The 19,980-nt window shown below is 42.9% G+C and overlaps 1 protein-coding gene across 4 annotated transcripts in view; it reads left to right on the top strand.

The window, feature by feature from the left end:
* The window catches only part of LOC129817201 (serine/threonine-protein kinase PAK 5-like), a 110,210-nt gene that overhangs the window by 13,497 nt on the left and 76,733 nt on the right, over positions 1–19,980 (top strand). The window contains exon 1 of one of the 4 annotated variants that reach the window (XM_055872210.1): positions 3,148–3,862. The exons of 1 other annotated variant lie outside the window; for it this stretch is intronic. In XM_055872210.1, the coding sequence (XP_055728185.1) occupies positions 3,835–3,862 (28 nt within the window). In that variant the 5' untranslated portion in view covers positions 3,148–3,834. Of the gene's footprint in view, positions 1–3,147; positions 3,863–18,500; positions 19,316–19,980 lie in introns of those variants that run through there. 2 more of the 4 variants (XM_055872212.1, XM_055872211.1) reach the window with 2 other exon arrangements.

Genomic DNA, 19,980 nt, shown 5'->3' with positions numbered 1-19,980 from the left:
TTCAGCATGCTAAGCTAATTATACTGAATGGAATGGATGGCTTTCCGCTTTGATATAGTTAGTTATACAATGTTACATACGTTGATTCATGCGTGCTACGATTAACATGCAACGTGTTCTTTTCAACAGGGTCTTCATTCCGAGTCTGAATGGAATAGATGGTATTCTCTTCTATGATCATTATGCAATCCCCAGCAAAACAGGATCGCTGTTCAAGTGTCAGCTGACGTGCGATCACAAACGACGATTGTTAACAAAGAACAATGCACAGAGATTAGAGAGGCTTTAGCAGACAGACCCTGATATCAGGAGCCAGCGTGACAATCCTAGAGATCCTTCCCACGTCAACCTTGACGACAGTTTGCTGTGGATTTAGCAACTCGCATGCCCCGCCCACCTGAGGATCTGTCTTATTGAGGCATTTATTTCCTGTGTTTGAAGGGTTCAAAATCAACTTGTCACTTAAATCTGGCTGAATCGATTGCTTTCATTTGACTCCAGCAACAATTTCATACTCTTGCTTGTGCCTGACGTTTTTTCCGGAAATGTTTGAAATGACCTGTCAAACACACCTCGGTAATGGCTGAAATGGGCTCAAAGGAATACAAGCTAGCTAGTAGCTTTGTCTGGGGTTTAACGCATCATCTCAACACTTACAGTACCAGTCAAAAGTATGGACACACCTACTCATTACAGGGTTTTTCTTTATTTAAAAGTTATACATTGTATAATAATAGTGAACACATCAAAACGATGAAATAACACATATGGAATCATGTAAAACAAATCAAAATATATTTTATATTTGAGATTCTTCAAAGTAGAAGAATCTTTGCCTTGACGACAGCTTTGCACACTCTTGGAATTCTCTCAACCAGCTTCATGAGGTAGTCACCTGGAATGTATTTCAATTAACAGGTGTGCCTTGTTAAAAGTTCATTTGTGGAATTTCTTTCCTTCTTAATGCGTTTGAGCCAATCAGTTGTGTTGGGACAAGGTAGGGGTGCTATACAGTAGATAGCCCTATTTGGTAAAAAACCAAGTCCATATTATGGCAATAACAACTCAAATAAGCAAAGAGAAACAACAGTAAATTATTACTTTAAGTCATCTAGGTCAGTCAATCCTGGAGAATTTCAAGAACTTTCAAAGTTTCTTCAAATGCAGTCACAATAACCATCAAGCACTATGATGAAACTGGCTCTCATGAGGACCTCCACAGGAAAGGAAGACCCAGAGTTACCTCTGCTGCAGAGCATGAGTCCATTAAAGCTAGATTGCAGCCCAAATAAATGCTTCACAGAGTTCAAGTAACTGACACATCTCAACATCAACTGTTCAGAGGAGACTGTGTGAATCAGGGCTTCATGGTCGAATTGCTGCAATGAAACCACTACTAAATGACACCAATAAGAATAAGAGAATTGCTTGGGCCAAGAAACACGAGCAATGGACATTAGACCAGTGGAAATCTGTCCTTTGGTCTGATGGGTCCAAATTTGAGATTTTTGGTTCCAACCGCCGTGTCTTTGTGAGATACAGAGTTGGCGAACGGATGATCTCTGTATGTGTGGTTCCCAACGTTGAAGCATGGAGGAGGAGGTTTGATGGTTTGGGGTGTGTTTTGCTGGTGACACTGTCAGTGATTTATTTAGAATTCAAGGCACACTTAACCAGCATGGCCACCACAGCATTCTGCAGCGATACGCCATCCCATCTGGTTTGCGCATGTGGGACTATCATTGATTTTTCAACAGGACAATGACGCAACACACCTTCAGGCTGTGTTTGGGCTATTTGACCAAGAGGGAGAGTGATGGAGTGCTGCATCAGATGACCTGGCCTCCATAATCACCCGACCTCAACCCAATTGTGATGGTTTGGGCTGAGTTGGACCACAGAGTGAAGGAAAAGCAGCCCATAAGTGCTCAGCATATGTGGGAACTCCTTCAAGACTGTTGGAAAAGCATTCCAGGTGAAACTGGTTGAGAGAATGCCAAGAGTGTGCAAATCTGTCATCAAGGCAAAGGGTGGCTACTTTGAAGAATCTAATATCTAAAATATTTGTTTAACCCTTTTTTGGTTACTACATGATTCCATATATGTTATTTCATAGTTGTGATGTCTTCACTTTTATTCTACAATGTAGAAAATAGTCAAAATAAAGAAAAACCCTTGAATGAGTAGGTGTGTCCAAACTTTTGACTGGTACTGTACATTACAAGAAAAAAAAGAAAGCAATTTTTGGGGGGATGGTGTTTATTTTTTGTTGTTGACAAAATGAATATTTTAATACAGTTGAAATGTTTAAAAATTTGATTAGCTGAAATGAAAGCAACTTCTGAAAATTGTTCTAGGTTTGAGGTCTGGTTTTGACTGATGTTGGGATCTATTGGTTCTAGGTATGAGGTCTGGCGTTGGTGGTGTTGGGGTCTCTTGGTTCTAGGTTTGGGGCCTGGTGTTGGTGGTGTTGGGGTCTCTTGGTTCTAGGTATGAGGTCTGGTGTTGGTGGTGTTGGGATCTCTTGGTTCTAGGTATGAGGTCTGGTGTTGGTGGTGTTGGGATCTCTTGTTTCTAGGTATGAGGTCTGGTGTTGGTGGTGTTGGGATCTCTTGGTTCTAGGTATGAGGTCTGGTGTTGGTGGTGATGGGATCTCTTGGTTCTAGGTTTGGGGTCTGGTGTTGTCTGATCTCTTGGTTCTAAGTTTGGGGTTGTTGTTGGCTGGTGTTGGGATCCAGAGACAGCTCTATGGAGTGTCAGAGACAGCTCTATGGGGCATGGACCCCCCAGATATAATTTGTGCCCCCCCCAGCTTTGTTTCCCCATAATAAATGGTATATGAATTACAATGCCCGGTTTTGCCAATGTAGCATTGTCTGGCCTGCCAGTGGCGCAGACTGGGACAGAGGCTATGCCAGGTGTGCACTCATGATCTGAGGAGGGGGAGGGGGGGGGATGTAATAATGTAATATTTAGTAGTTACAATCCTAAAATGCATTCTGATTTGGCACCTAGCCATGCAGTGTCATAAGGTACCGCCTTCATTACCTTGGTTAGAAAAGCTCATAGGATCCCACCCAGGGCGGGGTCAAATTGACAATTTTTTTTCTCACGGAGAGGGAAAAAAGTTATTCCCTTTTCCAGACAGCTAGAGCTAATTATGAGCTAGCTAGTAGCTACTAGCATCGTTACATTTTGATAGCGACGAGCTAAATAATTATAGCTGGCTAATCAGCATGGATATCCGAAAATGTCTGGGCACTGCCAAGAGCAACAAAATGGCAGACCACCATGTTCGGTGCGACGCCGGGTTCACCGAGTAGCCTGTTGTCCCGACCACCAAGGTTGAGGAGCCTAGCACCAAATGTAATACCCACTCATCCCCATACTGCCTGCTGATCAACAAGATCGAGAAGCACAAGGGCAATTTCACAACAAGCACCTGCACCTTCGTTACCCCAGTAACTAGCACCTGACGACGTGTTGGACCTAACCAAAACTGAATCAGTGGAAGCAGAGTTGATTGGTTCTTGCTAAATGAAATCGCAACCACAGCCAGCAACAACAAATGGACTTCCACTCAGTGGTCTTAAAGGCCTTTGTCAGCAATGCCAACTCTGCTGTTGGCACTGAAAAATAGATTTGGATTAACATTTGGGACATCTACAGCAAAGAGCGAAAATTCCTTCTCCACGTATTCAGTGGCCACAGACGCAGCATGTTACATCAACAAAAAGCCCAGCTTGTCCAGCTGGCATTTGAGAGGGACCTGACAAGTAAATTTAGCCAGGAAGGAGAATGGGAAAATAAACTTCTCATGAGGTTCAACACAGCATGGAGGAGGCTGCAACTCGTCTAAATGGTAAGCTACAACCTTTATGGCCCTGGCCGCCGTGTCAAAATGTTGAATTCATTGGTTTTCCTTCATGTAAGCCTACTGGTTGTTTGGCAGATTTTTTACATGTAATTAGCTGGTGTTGGGATCTCTTTGTTCTAGGTTTGGTGTCTGGTGTTGGGATCTCCTGGTTATGAGAAAGGTTTGGGTCTCTCTATCTGGTCTCTCTGGTCTCAGATCATTGGCTACTGTTCTTGTGGGTCTCCTGATATATATCCTAAGATTTGTCGACCGCTGGTTTATAGGGTTCTATTTAGGCTTAGTCGCTGGTGATGTTTGGAGACATCTGTGTTTAGTGCTAGCTGTGTCATCATAGCATTAGGTTAGCTGAAGGTTATCACTCCAAGTATGTCGCTACTAGTGTCAGTGGACTCAAGGCATGAAGATAGGATGACTTGCATTTGTTAGCATACCAATGACACTGTCTCTCACAACACTTCATTGAGACCAAGGAATTCTTCCCCTATAAACACTCCCTGCTCTCTCTTTCCTCTTTCTCCTCCCGCTGCTCGCTCTCTGCCCTCTATCCTTTTGTCTCTCCTCTTCCCGTGCGCTCGCTCGCTCTCCCTCTCTCTCTCCCCTCCCTCTCTGTGCTCTGAGGGTATGAGAGATGCTGCATCCTCTGTTTCAGCTACAGCATCCCTCACATGGAGCTCTAGCTAGTCTAAATGCAGGGTGTTCTGTCCTCCTAACCATCACATACATGACCGTGTGTGTGTGTGTGTGTGTGTGTGTGTGTGTGTGTGTGTGTGTGTGTGTGTGTGTGTGTGTGGAGGGGGGGAGGGGGGGGGTCTTTAGATGGACAGGAGAGGAGATGGTTAATTAGTTAATGATGGACATTTAAAATGCAGTCAATAGCTACTGAAGACACATGGGAAGGGAGCTGTACTGTAGCTAACATATTTATGTGTCTAGCACACACAGAGATACATCCACCCTGGTACTCTAGAGAGGCATGTACAAGCAAAACAGTCGATTTTGCAAAACAAGCACCACTACTGTGCATACGTGCCAGTAAGTCAGTTTATTCTGAGCAGCTCAGAAACGCACGCGCGCACGCACGCACGCACACACACACACTGGCAGGCCTCTAATGACGTGGTGTATGGCTGAGAGTACAGATGCGCTGACTGAATAGATTAAAGACTTCATCCAATGACACAGCTGTGCTCTCTTTGAAGCAAAGTCATGAAACTGCATGAAATTACTACGAAAGAGGGAAGCTGAGTCTTTAGAGTGAGTCTTTAGTGTGTGTGTGTGTGTGCGTGCGCATGTGTGTGCATGTGTGTGTGTGTTACTTTATCGCACTTTTGCTTACAATGCGACCGCATGTGTAAAGCAAGGCATGAACCCACAGCCACAGAGCACTGTGTTCAAATTGACTTTGCAGCTATTTGCCAAAGGCCAAAGCAATTGGTTATTAGAGTAGTGCTGTAAATGCAGCACTTTTATTGCCATGGCTGTCTGGTGTGAAGGGATGGATGGGGATGGGACGGCCGTGCCACAAATCATGTCAGGTTCCCTGTTGCTCCAGACCAGAGTACACTGTCATCTGCCTTGTTACTGTAGATCGATGCTGTAATTCAGACCTAATGTCCCTAGTTGATGATGCCACTATTTCAGGGGAAGTCGCCACTAGATGCTAATCCTTCCCTTCTCCCCACCATAATGTATTGTGCTCTATAACGTGTTTATAAAGTAATGTTGTAAGTTGCTCCGTCTCTATATCACTGTGCAACCTATGAATCTCGGCTGCTCTATAGACTTAACTCTTAGCCGCGCTAAATGTTTTGCATATAGATTGCCTTGCTGTATGTATACCACTGGTATAGTGATGTAGGGTTAGGGTATTTTTTGGAGGGGCTCCAAACCTCCAGCGTCTCTGTCTCTGTCTCTGTCTCTGTCTCTGTCTCTGTCTCTGTCTCAGCTATATGCAGTAGCAGAATCCACAGGACTGAGAGTATACAGCTCCACAGTCCTAATTAAAGCTAATTTAACCTGTAGGTGTGTGAGTGTGCGTCTCTGTGTGCGCGCACTTCTCTCCGTGTGTGTGTATGTGTGTGTGTGTGTGTGTGTGTGTGTGTAGGATTAAAGGCAACATCCTACAGTGCTATGGAAAACAGGAGGATGCTAAAATATGGATGTGCATTGTGAATGCTTCCTTTGTTGTGAAAGCAATGACAAATGGCAAAACAAAATGGTGGATTTTTATGTACAGAAACGTTATGTGGCATAAAATTGTAATCCTTTTGATAAAGGCAATAATCTTTTGGGCTTGTTATACACAGTAAGCTCTATTGTTTTAAGAAACAAAATAGATAATCACTTTATTCGTTTTCCTGCAGGATCAGGAAGCATATTTCTGGTGCACTATTTTTCTCAGCCTGGTCACTAGAAACAGCCGTCGATTTCGGATGTTTGAATATACAGTACCAGTTAAAAGTTTGGACACACCTACTCATTCAAGGGTTTTTCTTTATTTTTACAATTTTCTACATTGTAGAATAATAGTAAAGAGATCGAAACTATGAAATAACACATATGGAATCATGTAGTAACCAAACAAGTGTTAAACAAATCAAATACATATTTTATAGTTGAGATACTTCAAAGTAGCCACCACAAAGTAGCCAATTGACGGGTACTCTGCGCCTTCCTCGGCGCATCCCATGTTCTACCCCCTTCAAGAGGCCTTTAAGATTGTAGAACCCAACATATCGAGAGGTAAGAAATGTTGTCTACCAAAACGCTACTGTTCTACAAATGTTAGCACCGGCAAATGAGTCTAACACAGTGGTGTAGTCATGTCAACAAAAACCATGACTGGTAAGAAGAGTGAATTCGATCTGCACTCAGATCTCCCAATAGTCATATCTATTGCCATGGATAACCCAGAATATAACTCTGATGCTGAGGAACACAATCATTCCTGTTTGCAATCCCCCAATAACCGACATAAAACCCCATAAGCATACATGATCTGGGTTCAAATACTATTTGAAATCATTTCACTCACTTTAGCTGGGCTTGATTGAGCTCGCCTGGCGCCGTGGAACCAATAGAATAGTCGCCAAGCTGCAAAGCCCACCTGCCTGGCACTTCCGTCTGACTCAACCAAACACTAAAAGTATGGAAAGATTTCAAATAGTATTTGAACCCTGGTCTGCAGTGCATCATGAAAAAAGGCAGTCTGTGTGTGTGTGTGTGTTGTAATATGCAGTGTTTTGAATGATTCCACTGTGGAGGCTTATTACTATGTCTTCCTATTATCCCTGTGAGCCACCTCATTTCCCCTTTCCTGATATATGTGTCACCACGTACTGCTTTGTAATTTACCATCTGCATAAGTGGGCCGACCGCATTTGTGTGAGTGTTTGTGTCTCTGTTTGTGTCTGTTGCGTGCGTACGTGTGTGTGTGTGTCTGTTTTGCAAATAGGTAATGGTTCCTAGAAGTGATGATTACAGTGGCTCTTATGGTTAGCAACCAAGCTAGGTTGTCATGGGCGCTAGTGCTCTTGTCTCGTCAGTCTCCAATGTGTGTGTGTTTATGTGTGTAAGCGATGTAGGCCAAGCGCTGCGAGCAGAATGCGAGGTTGACGAGCGTCTCCTCAGGCGACCTAGCCAAGCAGATGGGGAAGGCTGTACAGTATGTCATTAAGTTACGGTGTAAATAGCAGGATGCACTGGGTAACAAACAGAAAGAAGGAGAGATGGAGAAGGTGGAGGAGAGGAGAGGAGCAGGGAAAGAGAAAGAAGAGTGGGAGAGGGCAAGCAGGAGAGAGCAGAAGCCTGGCGTTGCTAATTCGCCCAAAGTGAGACTGTGTAGCCTGTCTGGGGGTCACACACACACGCACACGCACACACACACACACACACACACACACACACACACACACACACACACACACACACACACACACACACACACACACACACACACACACACACACACACACACACACACACACACACACACACACACACACACACACACACACACACACACACACACACACACACACACACACACACACACACACACACACACACACACACCACACCACACACACACACACACCCCTAATCCTGCTCCGCTTCCTTATCACAGCCATCAGTGGGTGAAGTCATGTGTACCGGTATGAGTCTGTACGAGTCTTTTAGCAGCCAGATCGGATCCGCTGATGAGAGCTTCTCTACTGGGCATCCAGGATGAACTCACTCACTATCAGCCCATGGCCACACCCACTGATCACCTATTGAATATCAGACATTGATGTTTATAAAAAAACGTTTTTTATGCCCTTTCAGATTTCTGTATGATATTCCTGATGCATGTTTGAACAAACTCTTATTACTTGTGCTCTACCAACGACCCACTGCGAGCACCTGTGAGCCATGATGGGAAAACTCGGTGAAAACAGGTCGGCAGATGTACAAATAGATATACTAGAGCTGAAGCCTGAATACTGGTCAAGTAGAAATAGAGGCAGAGAGAGGATAAACACCACTAGGGAGGGATGAGGAGATGGAATAGGGAGAGATGGAGGGAGAGACTGATAAATGTTTCATAAGTATGGCTACTGTAGTTGTATATATCATCTCTGGTGTGGGTTATTGTGCAATGACTCATATTGTACTACTGTGTCATTGGATAACCTGTGTGTGTGTGTGTGTGTGTGTGTGTGTGTGTGTGTGTGTGTGTGTGTGTGTGTGTGTGTGTGTGTGTGTGTGTGTGTGTGTGTGTGTGTGTGTTATAGGTGAAACACAAAAGACACCCTTTAGGGAACAACTTTAGGGAACAACCGTTATTCAAGGGACCTTTTAACATGGTGACCTTTTGGTCAGCTGGCTAAGGTCATTACCTACCACCTCTGGGTAACCTGTGAGTGTGTGTTAAGGATTTATACCCAGATAAGACCAAACCGAAGACCTACATCCCAGCCCACCGCGCCAAAATAGCACTCTGTCATCAGTCACAATGACGTTGTGGTCAGGGACCTTGGTCAGATGTAAAGGACTGATGCCCTGTCAAGACCATGCCAGCCATGTCATAAATATCTGCTAGCGACTGCCAATTGCTGTGTCACCGTTAGGCCTTCAGTGTGGCCCGGCCCTGGGAGGTTTTTTTTATACCTCAAGCTCCGTTATGATGAGGTTCTCCCTTCCCGTCTTTCATTGGTTACTCTGATCCAGGTCTGAGCTCTCTGTCTTTCATTGGTTACTCTGATCCAGGTCTGAGCTCTCTGTCTTTCATTGGTTACTCTGATCCAGGTCTGAGCTCTCTGTCTTTCATTGGTTACTCTGTTCCAGGTCTGAGCTCTCTGTCTTTCTCTATCCATCTCTCCCTAACTCTTTCTCTCCCTCTCTATCCTTCTCTCTCTCAGTGTAGGCAGATAACCAAGTAAAATGCTGCTTTAAGTTATGCAATGCCTCAGGGGCTTAAAACCATAAAAACACACACACATACACACACACACACGCACGGACACACACGGTCATTATTAAAGCCCATTAAACACACCTTGCCCCAGCCGTTTTCAGCTGAAGAACAATTGGGCACACAACACAACCTATTAGAAGTCTGACAGGCAGTGGCTACACAACGTATAGAAAGCCAAAAGGGATCATAACATTGATGTGTAGCTACATACAAATATTTGCTGTACAAGTAAATATTTTTGTTCATACTTTACATCTCAATATTGAGATGTAAATACACAAAACCCTATGAATACATTTTATATTTCAGTCCCTGTATCCAACCAAACAAGGCAGGGGTGGATCCAGTGATCAATTATGTATGTTTGGGGTTGATGTGGGAGCCTGAAGGACTTCAAAGGCCCAATGCAGCCATTTTTATATCAATATCAAATCATTTCTGTGTAATAATTAAGTACCTTATTGTAATAGATTTCCATTAAAATGGGCAAAAAATTACTTTTTATCCAAAATTTTGCTGTGGGGAGGGGAAACTAAAAACTAGAGCTGTGTTCGAATTCCCATACTAACATACTGTATACTACACACTTAATGAGTATAAGCTACATACTATATAATATGAATATACTGTAAACAAACTGTGTCCTTTCAGTTGAGTCTAGCTAGACATTTTACGACTTCGGGTGTCCGTTTGTACATTCAGAGCGTTTCACTTCGGGAGCGTTCAGAGCACACACTGGACCCTCTGGTGGAGGTGTGGGGTTGATCCGAACATTCTGACCTCTGACCTCACAACGGCAGTCAAGCACCCGAGCTAACTGTCTAGCTACTTCTAGACACATAATGAGAGAACACCTCACTCTGACCATTTTACTCCCCCTAGCAGAGCTGGTTAGGCAGTGTTCATGTTATCCAGAGCGTTGGTGACTGTAGCTGTGCTGCTGCCAACAATTTAATTATGCTTTTTTTGCAGATGTTTACTGACACCGGCCGTATTCAACGGGTGTTGACCGTTCGTAAATTCATCAGTTATTCTGCACTCTGGTACACAGATATGAGACTGAGCTCTGAAATCGGAGTAGATGGCCAGAGCGAATTTACGAAAGTACCCGAATGTCCATTGAGAACTCACAACAACTATACCACTTAGCTAAGAATGACGTGAATAATCAAGTCAATAAACGTTGGGTAGTTAGATAGATAGCATATAGTTAATATACTGGCAAGTTTGATGTATTAGTGTAGCTAGCTAACATATCGGTACATACCAGCCAACATAACGTGCAAGTTAACTTATTTGAAAAGTCATTACTTTATTACATTGCTTAACATTTTCTTAACATTTGCCATAATTAGTTAAGGCAATGAATTTATATCCGCTCTCGTTGGACATTATTGACTTTAAATCTGAAAACAATGTGAAGCCACGCCCATTTCCTAAAGAATTGCATTATGGGAGTATATTCGAACACAGCTTAGCTGTTCTTCATGGTGGCACCTCCGTCACCTTGTTGCGTCGTTGCTATTGTTATCAACGTTCTACAGCCGCCGCCGCCATATTGGTGCTCAAAAGTAGAACGGGAGCTAATGACTTTGAACCCGGGGCTAATGACTGTGTCTTCTAAATTACAAGGGGCTTGGGAATACCATGACATTGATAAATTGGTCATATTTAGTAGGAAACAACTTTGCCATCATCATGTTGTCAAATTTACTTCAGCAAAGTTAGTCAAAAACAGCTCGCATTGCAAATGTTAGCTCGTTAAAATCTGGAGGTCTTCCCTCAATCTTAGCTAGCTAACATTTTACTGCAGCCACAGTAATGCACTTTTTAGATCAGCCCTTCATCAGCTTTCAATGAGGATGCATTGAGTTGAATGCTCAGTTGGGCATCCGTCCTAAAACAAACGCTCAAGACAAAATCGTGACGCAACATGCAACCCATGAATTGGCAGAGAGGCTTTCTTTCTTACTGGTGTATTAACCAATTTGCAACATGGTGACGTCACCACGGAAAGCTGAAACCATGCAAACCTGCTGATTAGAAGGTCCTGTGTAAATTGTATTTTTAACCAGCAACTATCAGGAAATAATACTGATCAAATGTTTTCACACTTCAAAGGTGTTAGTTTCCTCAGCTGTTGTACATTGACTGCACTGGGCTTTTAACATGTTCCTCTAGTCTAGAAAATGGGGGGAAAAGCCTGCTTTCATAGGACATATGAGGAACCAGATTGCTTTTAGCCCACTGTAAAAAAATATATATATATATATTTTATTTTTTATGATAACTTACTGACAGCCAGTTAACTGTAAGTTACTGTAAAAAAGGTACAGTATCTTACCGTAAATTCCAAAGAAACTTTGGTTTAAACAGTAAGTTACTATAAAGGACAGACAGACCGGCTCAACTGTTTGTTTGTGTGTGTGCATGCGTGGGCGCGCACACGATTGTGTGTGTGCAAGTGTGTGTGTGCATGTGTGTGTAAATGCTTTTAAGCAGAGCCTCATCTACAGCAGTGAGTGGAGAAGTGGTGGAGCATAACAGAGAGAAATACATTTACAGCCTCTCTGTGCTACATGTAGAATTGGGCCCTATGATTAGTGGTTTGTTAGTGATGCTGCAAGTGGCTGTTAAATGGTTAATGCGCCAAGCTAATGGAGCAGGAGAGTGAGTTTGATCAACGCTCAAGGAACATTACAAAGATACAGTATTCAAGTATTCAACTTATATTGTCAATGTAACTGTGTTTATACTGCCCTGTGTGTGTGTGTGTGTGTGTGTGTGTGTGTGTGTGTGTGTGTGTGTGTGTGTGTGTGTGTGTGTGTGTGTGTGTGTGTGTGTGTGTCAGCATCCCACTGGGCACACACAGGTTGAATCAACGTTGTTTACACGTCATTTCAATTTACATGACGTTTCAATGAAATGACGTGTGAAACAAACGTGGAATAGACGTTGAATTAACATCTGTGCCCAGTGGGATGTGTGTATCTCTCCCGTAGCATGGTATGAAAAACCCTTGGAATGTGGTTGCTAATGGTTCGTTAGTCATCAATAACAGACTGTTAAAAACAGACATTTTAACTCTCCACACTCCTCTTCGCAGGCCACAGACTTGGCCTTTACAGTCCAGAGACAAACTCAACACTCAGACTCTTTATGTCTGTCCCCGCTCTTCATCCCTTCTGATGGCAGGCAACGACAGAGGTCAAACGCTAAACAAATCTCTCCCTGTTTGACAGAGGCAGCCGCTGTGTGTGTGTGTGTGTCTGTGTCTGTGTGTGTGTGTGTGTGTGTGTGTGTGTGTGTGTGTGTGTGTGGTGTGTGGTGTGTGTGTGTGTGCGTGCATGCGTTTGTGTTGTCTGTGGTCTGTGTACAGATGTTAGCCTTGAGGCGTTGTAAAAAATACCATATGGGTAGGTCTTCTTAAAGGAGTCTTGGTTTGAGATGAAATGAGATGAAATGAGTGAAGCGTGATGATGATATCGCTATACTTAGAAAATCACTGGCACTGAACAGATCTGGATACAGTCACTTCATATATCCTCAACACATGAGAAAGGCTTGGAGAGTGTCGTGAATACACTGAACTGATCTGGATACAGTCACTTCATATATCCTCAACACGTGAGACAGGCTTGGAGAGTGTCGTGAATACACTGAACTGATCTGGATACAGTCACTTCATATATCCTCAACACGTGAGAAAGGCTTGGAGAGTGTCGTGAATACACTGAACTGATCTGGATACAGTCACTTCATATATCCTCAACACATGAGAAAGGCTTGGAGAGTGTCGTGAATACACTGAACTGATCTGGATACAGTCACTTCATATATCCTCAACACATGAGAAAGGCTTGGAGAGTGTCGTGAATACACTGACCTGAAGCATGTAGCCAAACCACACGATGATTATATATCCAAATATATGACATTCATATAATATGTAGCTTATTAGACATCTAGTCACCTCACCTACAGTTGAAGTCGGAAGTTTACATACACTTAGGTTGGAGTCATTAAAACTCGTTTTTCAACCACTCCACAAATTTCTTGTTAACAAACTATAGTTTTGGCAAGTCGGTTAGGACATCTACTTTGTGCATGACACAAGTCATTTTCCCAACAATTGTTCACAGACAGATTATTTAATTTATAATTCACTGTATCACAACTCCAGTTGGTCAGAGGTAAACATACACTAAGTTGACTGTGCCTTTAAACAGCTTGGAAAATTCCAGAAAATTATGTCATGGCATTAGAAGCTTCTGATAGGCTAATTGACATCACTTGAGTCAATTGGAGGTGTACCTGTGGATGTATTTCAAGGCCTACCTTCAAACTCAGTGCTTCTTTGCTTGACATCATGGGAAAATCAAAAGAAATCAGCCAAGAAAAAAAATTGTAGACCTCCACAAGTCTTGTTCATCCCTGGGAGCAATTTCCAAACGCCTGAAGGTACCACGTTCATCTGTACAAACAATAGTACGCAAGTATAAACACCATGGGTCCACGCAGCCGTCATACCGCTCAGGAAGGTGACACGTTCTGTCTCCTGGAGATAAATGTACTTTTGTGCGAAAAGTGCAAATAAATCCCAGAACAACAGCAAAGGACCTTGTGAAGATGCTGGAGGAAACAGGTACAAAAGCTCAGCAAGGAAGAAGCCACTCCTCCAAAATTGCCATAAAAAAGCCAGACTACAGTTTGCAACTGCACATGGGGACAAACATCGTACTTCTGGAGAAATGTCCTCTGGTCTGATGAAACAAAAATGGAACTGTTTGGCCATAATGACCATCATTATGTTTGGAGGAAAAAGGGGGATTCTTGCAAGCCGAAGAACACCATCCCAACCGTGAAGCACGGGGGTGGCAGCATCATGTTTTGGGGCTGCTTTGCTGCAGGAGGGACTGGTGCACTTCACAAAATAGATGGCATCATGGGGATGGAAAATTATTTGGATATATTGAAGCAACATCTCAAGACATCAGTCAGGAAGTTGAAGCTTGGTCGCAAATGGGTCTTCCAAATGGACAATGACCCCAAGCATACTTCCAAAGTTGTGTCAAAATGGCTTAAGGACAATAAAGTTAAGGTATAGGAGTGGCCATCACAAAGCCCTGACCTCAATCCTATAGAAAATGTGTGGGCAGAACTGAAAAAGCGTCTGCGAGCAAGGAGGCCTACAAAGGTGACTCAGTTACACCAGCTCTGTCAGGAGGAATGGGCCAAAATTCACTCACCTTATTGTGGGAAGCTTGTGAAAGGTTACCCGAAATGTTTGACCCAAGTTAGACAATTTAAAGGCAATACTACCAAATACTAATTGAGTGTTTGTAAACTTCTGACCCACTGGGAATGTAATTAAAGAAATAAAAGCTGAAATAAATCATTCGCTCTACTATTATTCTGACATTTCACATTCTTAAAATTAAGTGGTGATGACCTAAGACAGGACATTTTGTACTAGGATTAAATGTCAGTCATTGTGAAAAGTTGAGTTTAAATGTATTTTGGCTAAGGTGTACGTAAACCTCAGACTTCAACTGTAGGTACACATCATCTTTGTGTCTTGCGAGATCAGAATACACTCTGTTGTGTTTCCTATTCATTCTAACCAAAACTATTACTGTATATACTTCATGGCGTCAGATAGTCAGTTAGCTAGTTCACTCTGCGAAGAGCCTGTTCTGAAGGACCATTCTGTCTCTACTCCTCTCCCTCCAATCCCAAGTAAAAGGAATAGTCAATCATATGATACATGTTATGTATGTATAGTACAGCCCACGGCAGCAGCAGCTGAAGTGGTTTTTCTGTCTAAGTGACGCAATGTTGCACCTACACTGCAGGGTTTCAGGTAGAGAAGCACAGTACTGTACAGTATGTATGTAATATGACAACCATGGTGAGATAGTACTGTCGAGACAAAATGGGTAATGTGCAAGTGAATCATTTTTAACTCCTTACTATACCTCTACAACGAGCAAGCTCAGAATTGTGAATGTTCTGAGTGAGGATTTCACCATAATTTTACAAGCAGGCAGAATTCTCAGGAAAGGGCTTGGTAAATAATGGGTTAATCCATGGATAAATGGTGTTGCATAAAAACTTTGAATGAAACCATTACAATCTAAAAAATGCTGGGTCAATAATGACCCAATTTGGGTCATTTATAAAAACGGGTTTATTTTGACCCAGGACTGTTAGGTTACGTGAATGATACTTGATTTACCCAAAAATGTGGTTATTTTGTCCCAGCAGTGGGTTGCTTTTTACTCTTCTGCTGGGTTATTGTTATTCAGGTATTTTTGACCAATCTGTGGGTTATCTTACTTTATTGCTGGGTAACCATTATTTCGATTTTTATTGCTTGTCTCTACTATAGAATCTGCTGTTTTTATAATAGTACAAACACTTCTAACGATAACAATCAATGTCATAACGTTACTACAGTATGAAATTATTGACATATGGCCAATCGTGACAAATTGTAAATATACATTTTTTTTAAATTCAGCTATTCATTTCAGCTACGAAATGAAATCATACAAAAGATAAACAGCAAATAAGGAACACACAAATAAACAAAAGCTATAAGCACAATCCATCATTTTGAATCACTGCAGCCCTACCAATTAATACAGCTGAGGTATGGGGCTGAAGAAAAGTAACCACTTTACTCCCCCAACCCCTACCAGGTATACATTTTTAATATGAATTGATGTAAACAACAAAACATAATGTATTCTGCTCCAGAACCTGCCCATTCATGATGGTGAATGCCAGGGAGTAGAGGCGATTGTCCCCTAGTCAGAACGAAGGGTTCGGGTCTCTTGTTCTTTTGGTCGCCTGGCGGAGATAGTCCCAACACCTGTTTGTAATGAAAGAAGGTGTTGTCACTGAAAAAAAACTATTAGCTGCAACTGTGTTAAAATCGTTTAAAACAGTGTGTAGTAAAAGTGTATATTTTGGCCTCCCGGGTGGCGCAGTGGTCTAGAGCACTGCATCGCAGTGCTAACTGCGCCACCAGAGTCTCTGGGTTCGCCCCCAGGCTCTGTCACAGCCGGCCGCGACCGGGAGGTCCGTGGGGCGACGCACAATTGGGCTAGCGTCGTCCGGGTAAGGGAGGGTTTGGCCGGTAGGGATTTCCTTGTCTCATCGCGCTCCAGCGACTCCTGTGGGGGGCTGGGCGCAGTGCGTGCTAACCAAGGGGGCCAGGTGCACGGTGTTTCCTCCGACACATTGGTGCGGCTGGCTTCCGGGTTGGAGGCGCGCTGTGTTAAAGAAGCAGTGCGGCTTGGTTGGGTTGTGCTTCGGAGGACGCATGACTTTCGACCTTCGTCTCTCCCGAGCCCGTACGGGAGTTGTAGCGATGAGACAAGATAGTAATTACTAGCGATTGGATACCACGAAAATTGGGGAGAAAAGGGGATAAAATAAAATAAAAAAATAAAAAAGTGTATATTTTGCATTTGTGAAATTATTTTGATGTGATATGAAACTAAAGAGCTTTATGTTTCTAGAACCATATCGCTATTTAGAATCGATTCAGGTTTAGATGTCTGTTTTGCCTGCCAGACCCAGTCTAATTCTGAAGAGGTCCTTGAGAGTACACAGTAGGCTCCTTAAGAGTACATCTACCAAACAACCCAGAATTTTTTTGTTGAGGTCATGTGACCTAAACACACACATGCACACGCGCCTATGTACACACACAAACACGTGCACACATGCGCGCATGCACACAGACACACACATTTCTACGTGGTCCTGAGGGTTGTACAGATCTCATTAAGATAACCCTGCTGATCTCTACGTAGCTGACAGAATCCCCTCTGAGTTGGTCTATCGATGGTGGGATATATATACTATATGGATAGTACCAGAACAGATGCAGAGATTATTGCACTGATAATATAGGAGGGTTTTTCTAATCTGATAATGTAGGAATGAGGCTCTGACCTGATAATGTAGGAAGGTTCTTTCTGTATTGATCATGTTGGAAGGTTCTTTCTGTATTGATCATGTTGGAAGGTTCTTTCTGTATTGATCATGTTGGAAGGTTCTTTCTGTATTGATCATGTTGGAAGGTTCTTTCTGTATTGATCATGTTGGAAGGTTCTTTCTGTCTTGATCATGTTGGAATGTTCTTTCTGTATTGATCATGTTGGAAGGTTCTTTCTGTCCTGATCATGTTGGAAGGTTCTTTCTGTCTTGATCATGTTGGAATGTTCTTTCTGTATTGATCATGTTGGAAGGTTCTTTCTGTCTTGATCATGTTGGAATGTTCTTTCTGTATTGATCATGTTGGAAGGTTCTTTCTGTCCTGATCATGTTGGAAGGTTCTTTCTGTATTGATCATGTTGGAAGGTTCTTTCTGTATTGATCATGTTGGAAGGTTCTTTCTGTATTGATCATGTTGGAAGGTTCTTTCTGTATTGATCATGTTGGAAGGTTCTTTCTGTCTTGATCATGTAGGAAGGTTTCTCTGTCCTGATAATGTAGGAAGGTTTCTCTGTCCTGATAATTTCAAGATTTCTCTGTCCTGATAATGTAGGAAGATTTCTCTGTCCTGATCATTTCAAGATTTCTCTGTCCTGATAATGTAGGAAGATTTCTCTGTCCTGATAATGTAGGCATGTTTCCCTGTCCTGATAATGTAGGAAGGTTTCTTCCTACATGAAGTCTTTCTTAGTCTGGCTATTTCTCCTCAGATGATCATGTTGAATGTCTGTGGTATGGAATATTATGGAGAACATTTTAGGGTAGAGATAACATCAATACCCCAAACACATAGTAAATTACATTTATGGGAAAATTGCTACAGTATAATTTTCCATATGTAATATAATGCATCTAAGGATGCTTAATATACAGTTCATAATTCATGGAATAGTTATCATACCCAGCACACCCCTAACTACAGTAACTACAGTGTGTTCCCTCTATTTAGGACCCAGTTGTCGCCTCAGCCTTTGCACAGATATGCAGTGTGTGTGGGTGTGTGTGTGTGACAGTCCCCTCCCACAGTGGCATGTGTATTATTAGCCCCAGGGACTGGGGACGGGTGTGGCTGCCATACAAGCCACACTGGTTCCTGCTCTCTCCCCCCCACCCCCCTCTGAATGGCGGGGTAGAAGATGAGATCTCATGTTGAATGTGAGGCCGGACGTTGTGTGTGTGTGTCTGCGCACGGCACACACTCTGATCCGGTCAGGGAGAGGACACAAGACACAGGAGACACACACACACACACACACACACACACACACACACACACACACACACACACACACACACACACACACTGACACTGACACTCAGCAGCAGCGATGGCACCAGAAGATCTAAAGGAGGATGTAGAGCAGAAGGCCTGAAGGGAGGATGGATGTGAAGATTGTGAGTGTTTGGTTAGGACCGTCAGGGTGAATATCATAGGGAAAGGAAAACGGACGTGTCCTGGCTTAGGCTGTCTGACTGTGCCCTGCCCTGGGCTTTTTCTGGGGCTGCTGGCATCGGCAGTTTTCCAGTATGTCCTGTCCCTATCTACAGTATCGTCTCTGACTGGGACTGAGCTGGGACAAACACACACTACAGGACAGGACAGGACAGGGTAGCTCGCTAGCTGGATAACACCTAGTACTTCGACTGCAAATCGGCCTGAATACCCAATGCCATCCATCACTCTGGATTATGTTTTTATTTTCCTAAATCTCTTTATTAGCTTTAAACGGGTAAAGAAGAATACATTTGGTAATCATACGTCCGGCAGTATGTGTACAGTAGAATAATAATAATACTGGAGAATAAACAGGACACAGACAGACACATTGACTGCAGTTGGAGTGTACTGGTCTGGATGACTTTGGTTGATGAATACTTGGACTGTACAGTTCTCATGATGTAGGATTATTACCGCCTTGTGGAATTCGAGCATTTCTATTGGTCGAGAGGAACTATGAATGGGTTACCAGGTAAGATCTGTTACCAGGATAAGTTTCTCTCTAACTGTCAGACCTTTCTTTACAACTATGACAAATGAAACGTAAAGCATAAGATACATTTGACGTTCATGAGTTTGAAATCTTGGACATACTCTAGAGAATGTAAGACTACTGCTGAATTTTGATCCTGGATCAAAATGCGGCTGTGTGCGATCACGTTCCTGGAAGAATACACCTCTAGCTTAACATGAATTTTGGACCAAATGAAAAGATCTCGAGGGAATCAAATCTTCATAGAACAAAGCAAAACACAAATAAACACAACCATTTCACAACAGAGAACGTAAGACCAGCTGAAGAACAAGAGCCTAAAAACATTACTCACTGGGTTGGTACAGTCAATAAAGAGTGTCAAGCTGGCCAACCATGTGGTGTAGTAGCAGCAGACAGTACCTTAACAGGTGAGGCTGTCAGGCAACAGACAGATGATGGGACAGTGATTTGTGATCGGATGCCTTGATGGCTCTGTAGATTTGAACATGTTGTTAGCAGCACCCTAGTTGGGGGTTTAGTTTAGGATCTCTTTTAGGGCAATCGCTCAGTGTAGATTGTGGGCCACATTTGAACTCACTGGTCTTTATAAGAAATATAAAGACGATAACAGGGACCATAACAGGGACCAAAAATGGAGCATT

The sequence above is a fragment of the Salvelinus fontinalis genome, chromosome 20 (assembly GCF_029448725.1).
Source record: "Salvelinus fontinalis isolate EN_2023a chromosome 20, ASM2944872v1, whole genome shotgun sequence".
Classification (NCBI taxonomy): Eukaryota; Metazoa; Chordata; class Actinopteri; order Salmoniformes; family Salmonidae; genus Salvelinus; species Salvelinus fontinalis.
The sequence above is the reverse complement of the archived record's forward strand: the minus strand, read 5'-3'. Positions and strand labels throughout refer to the sequence as shown.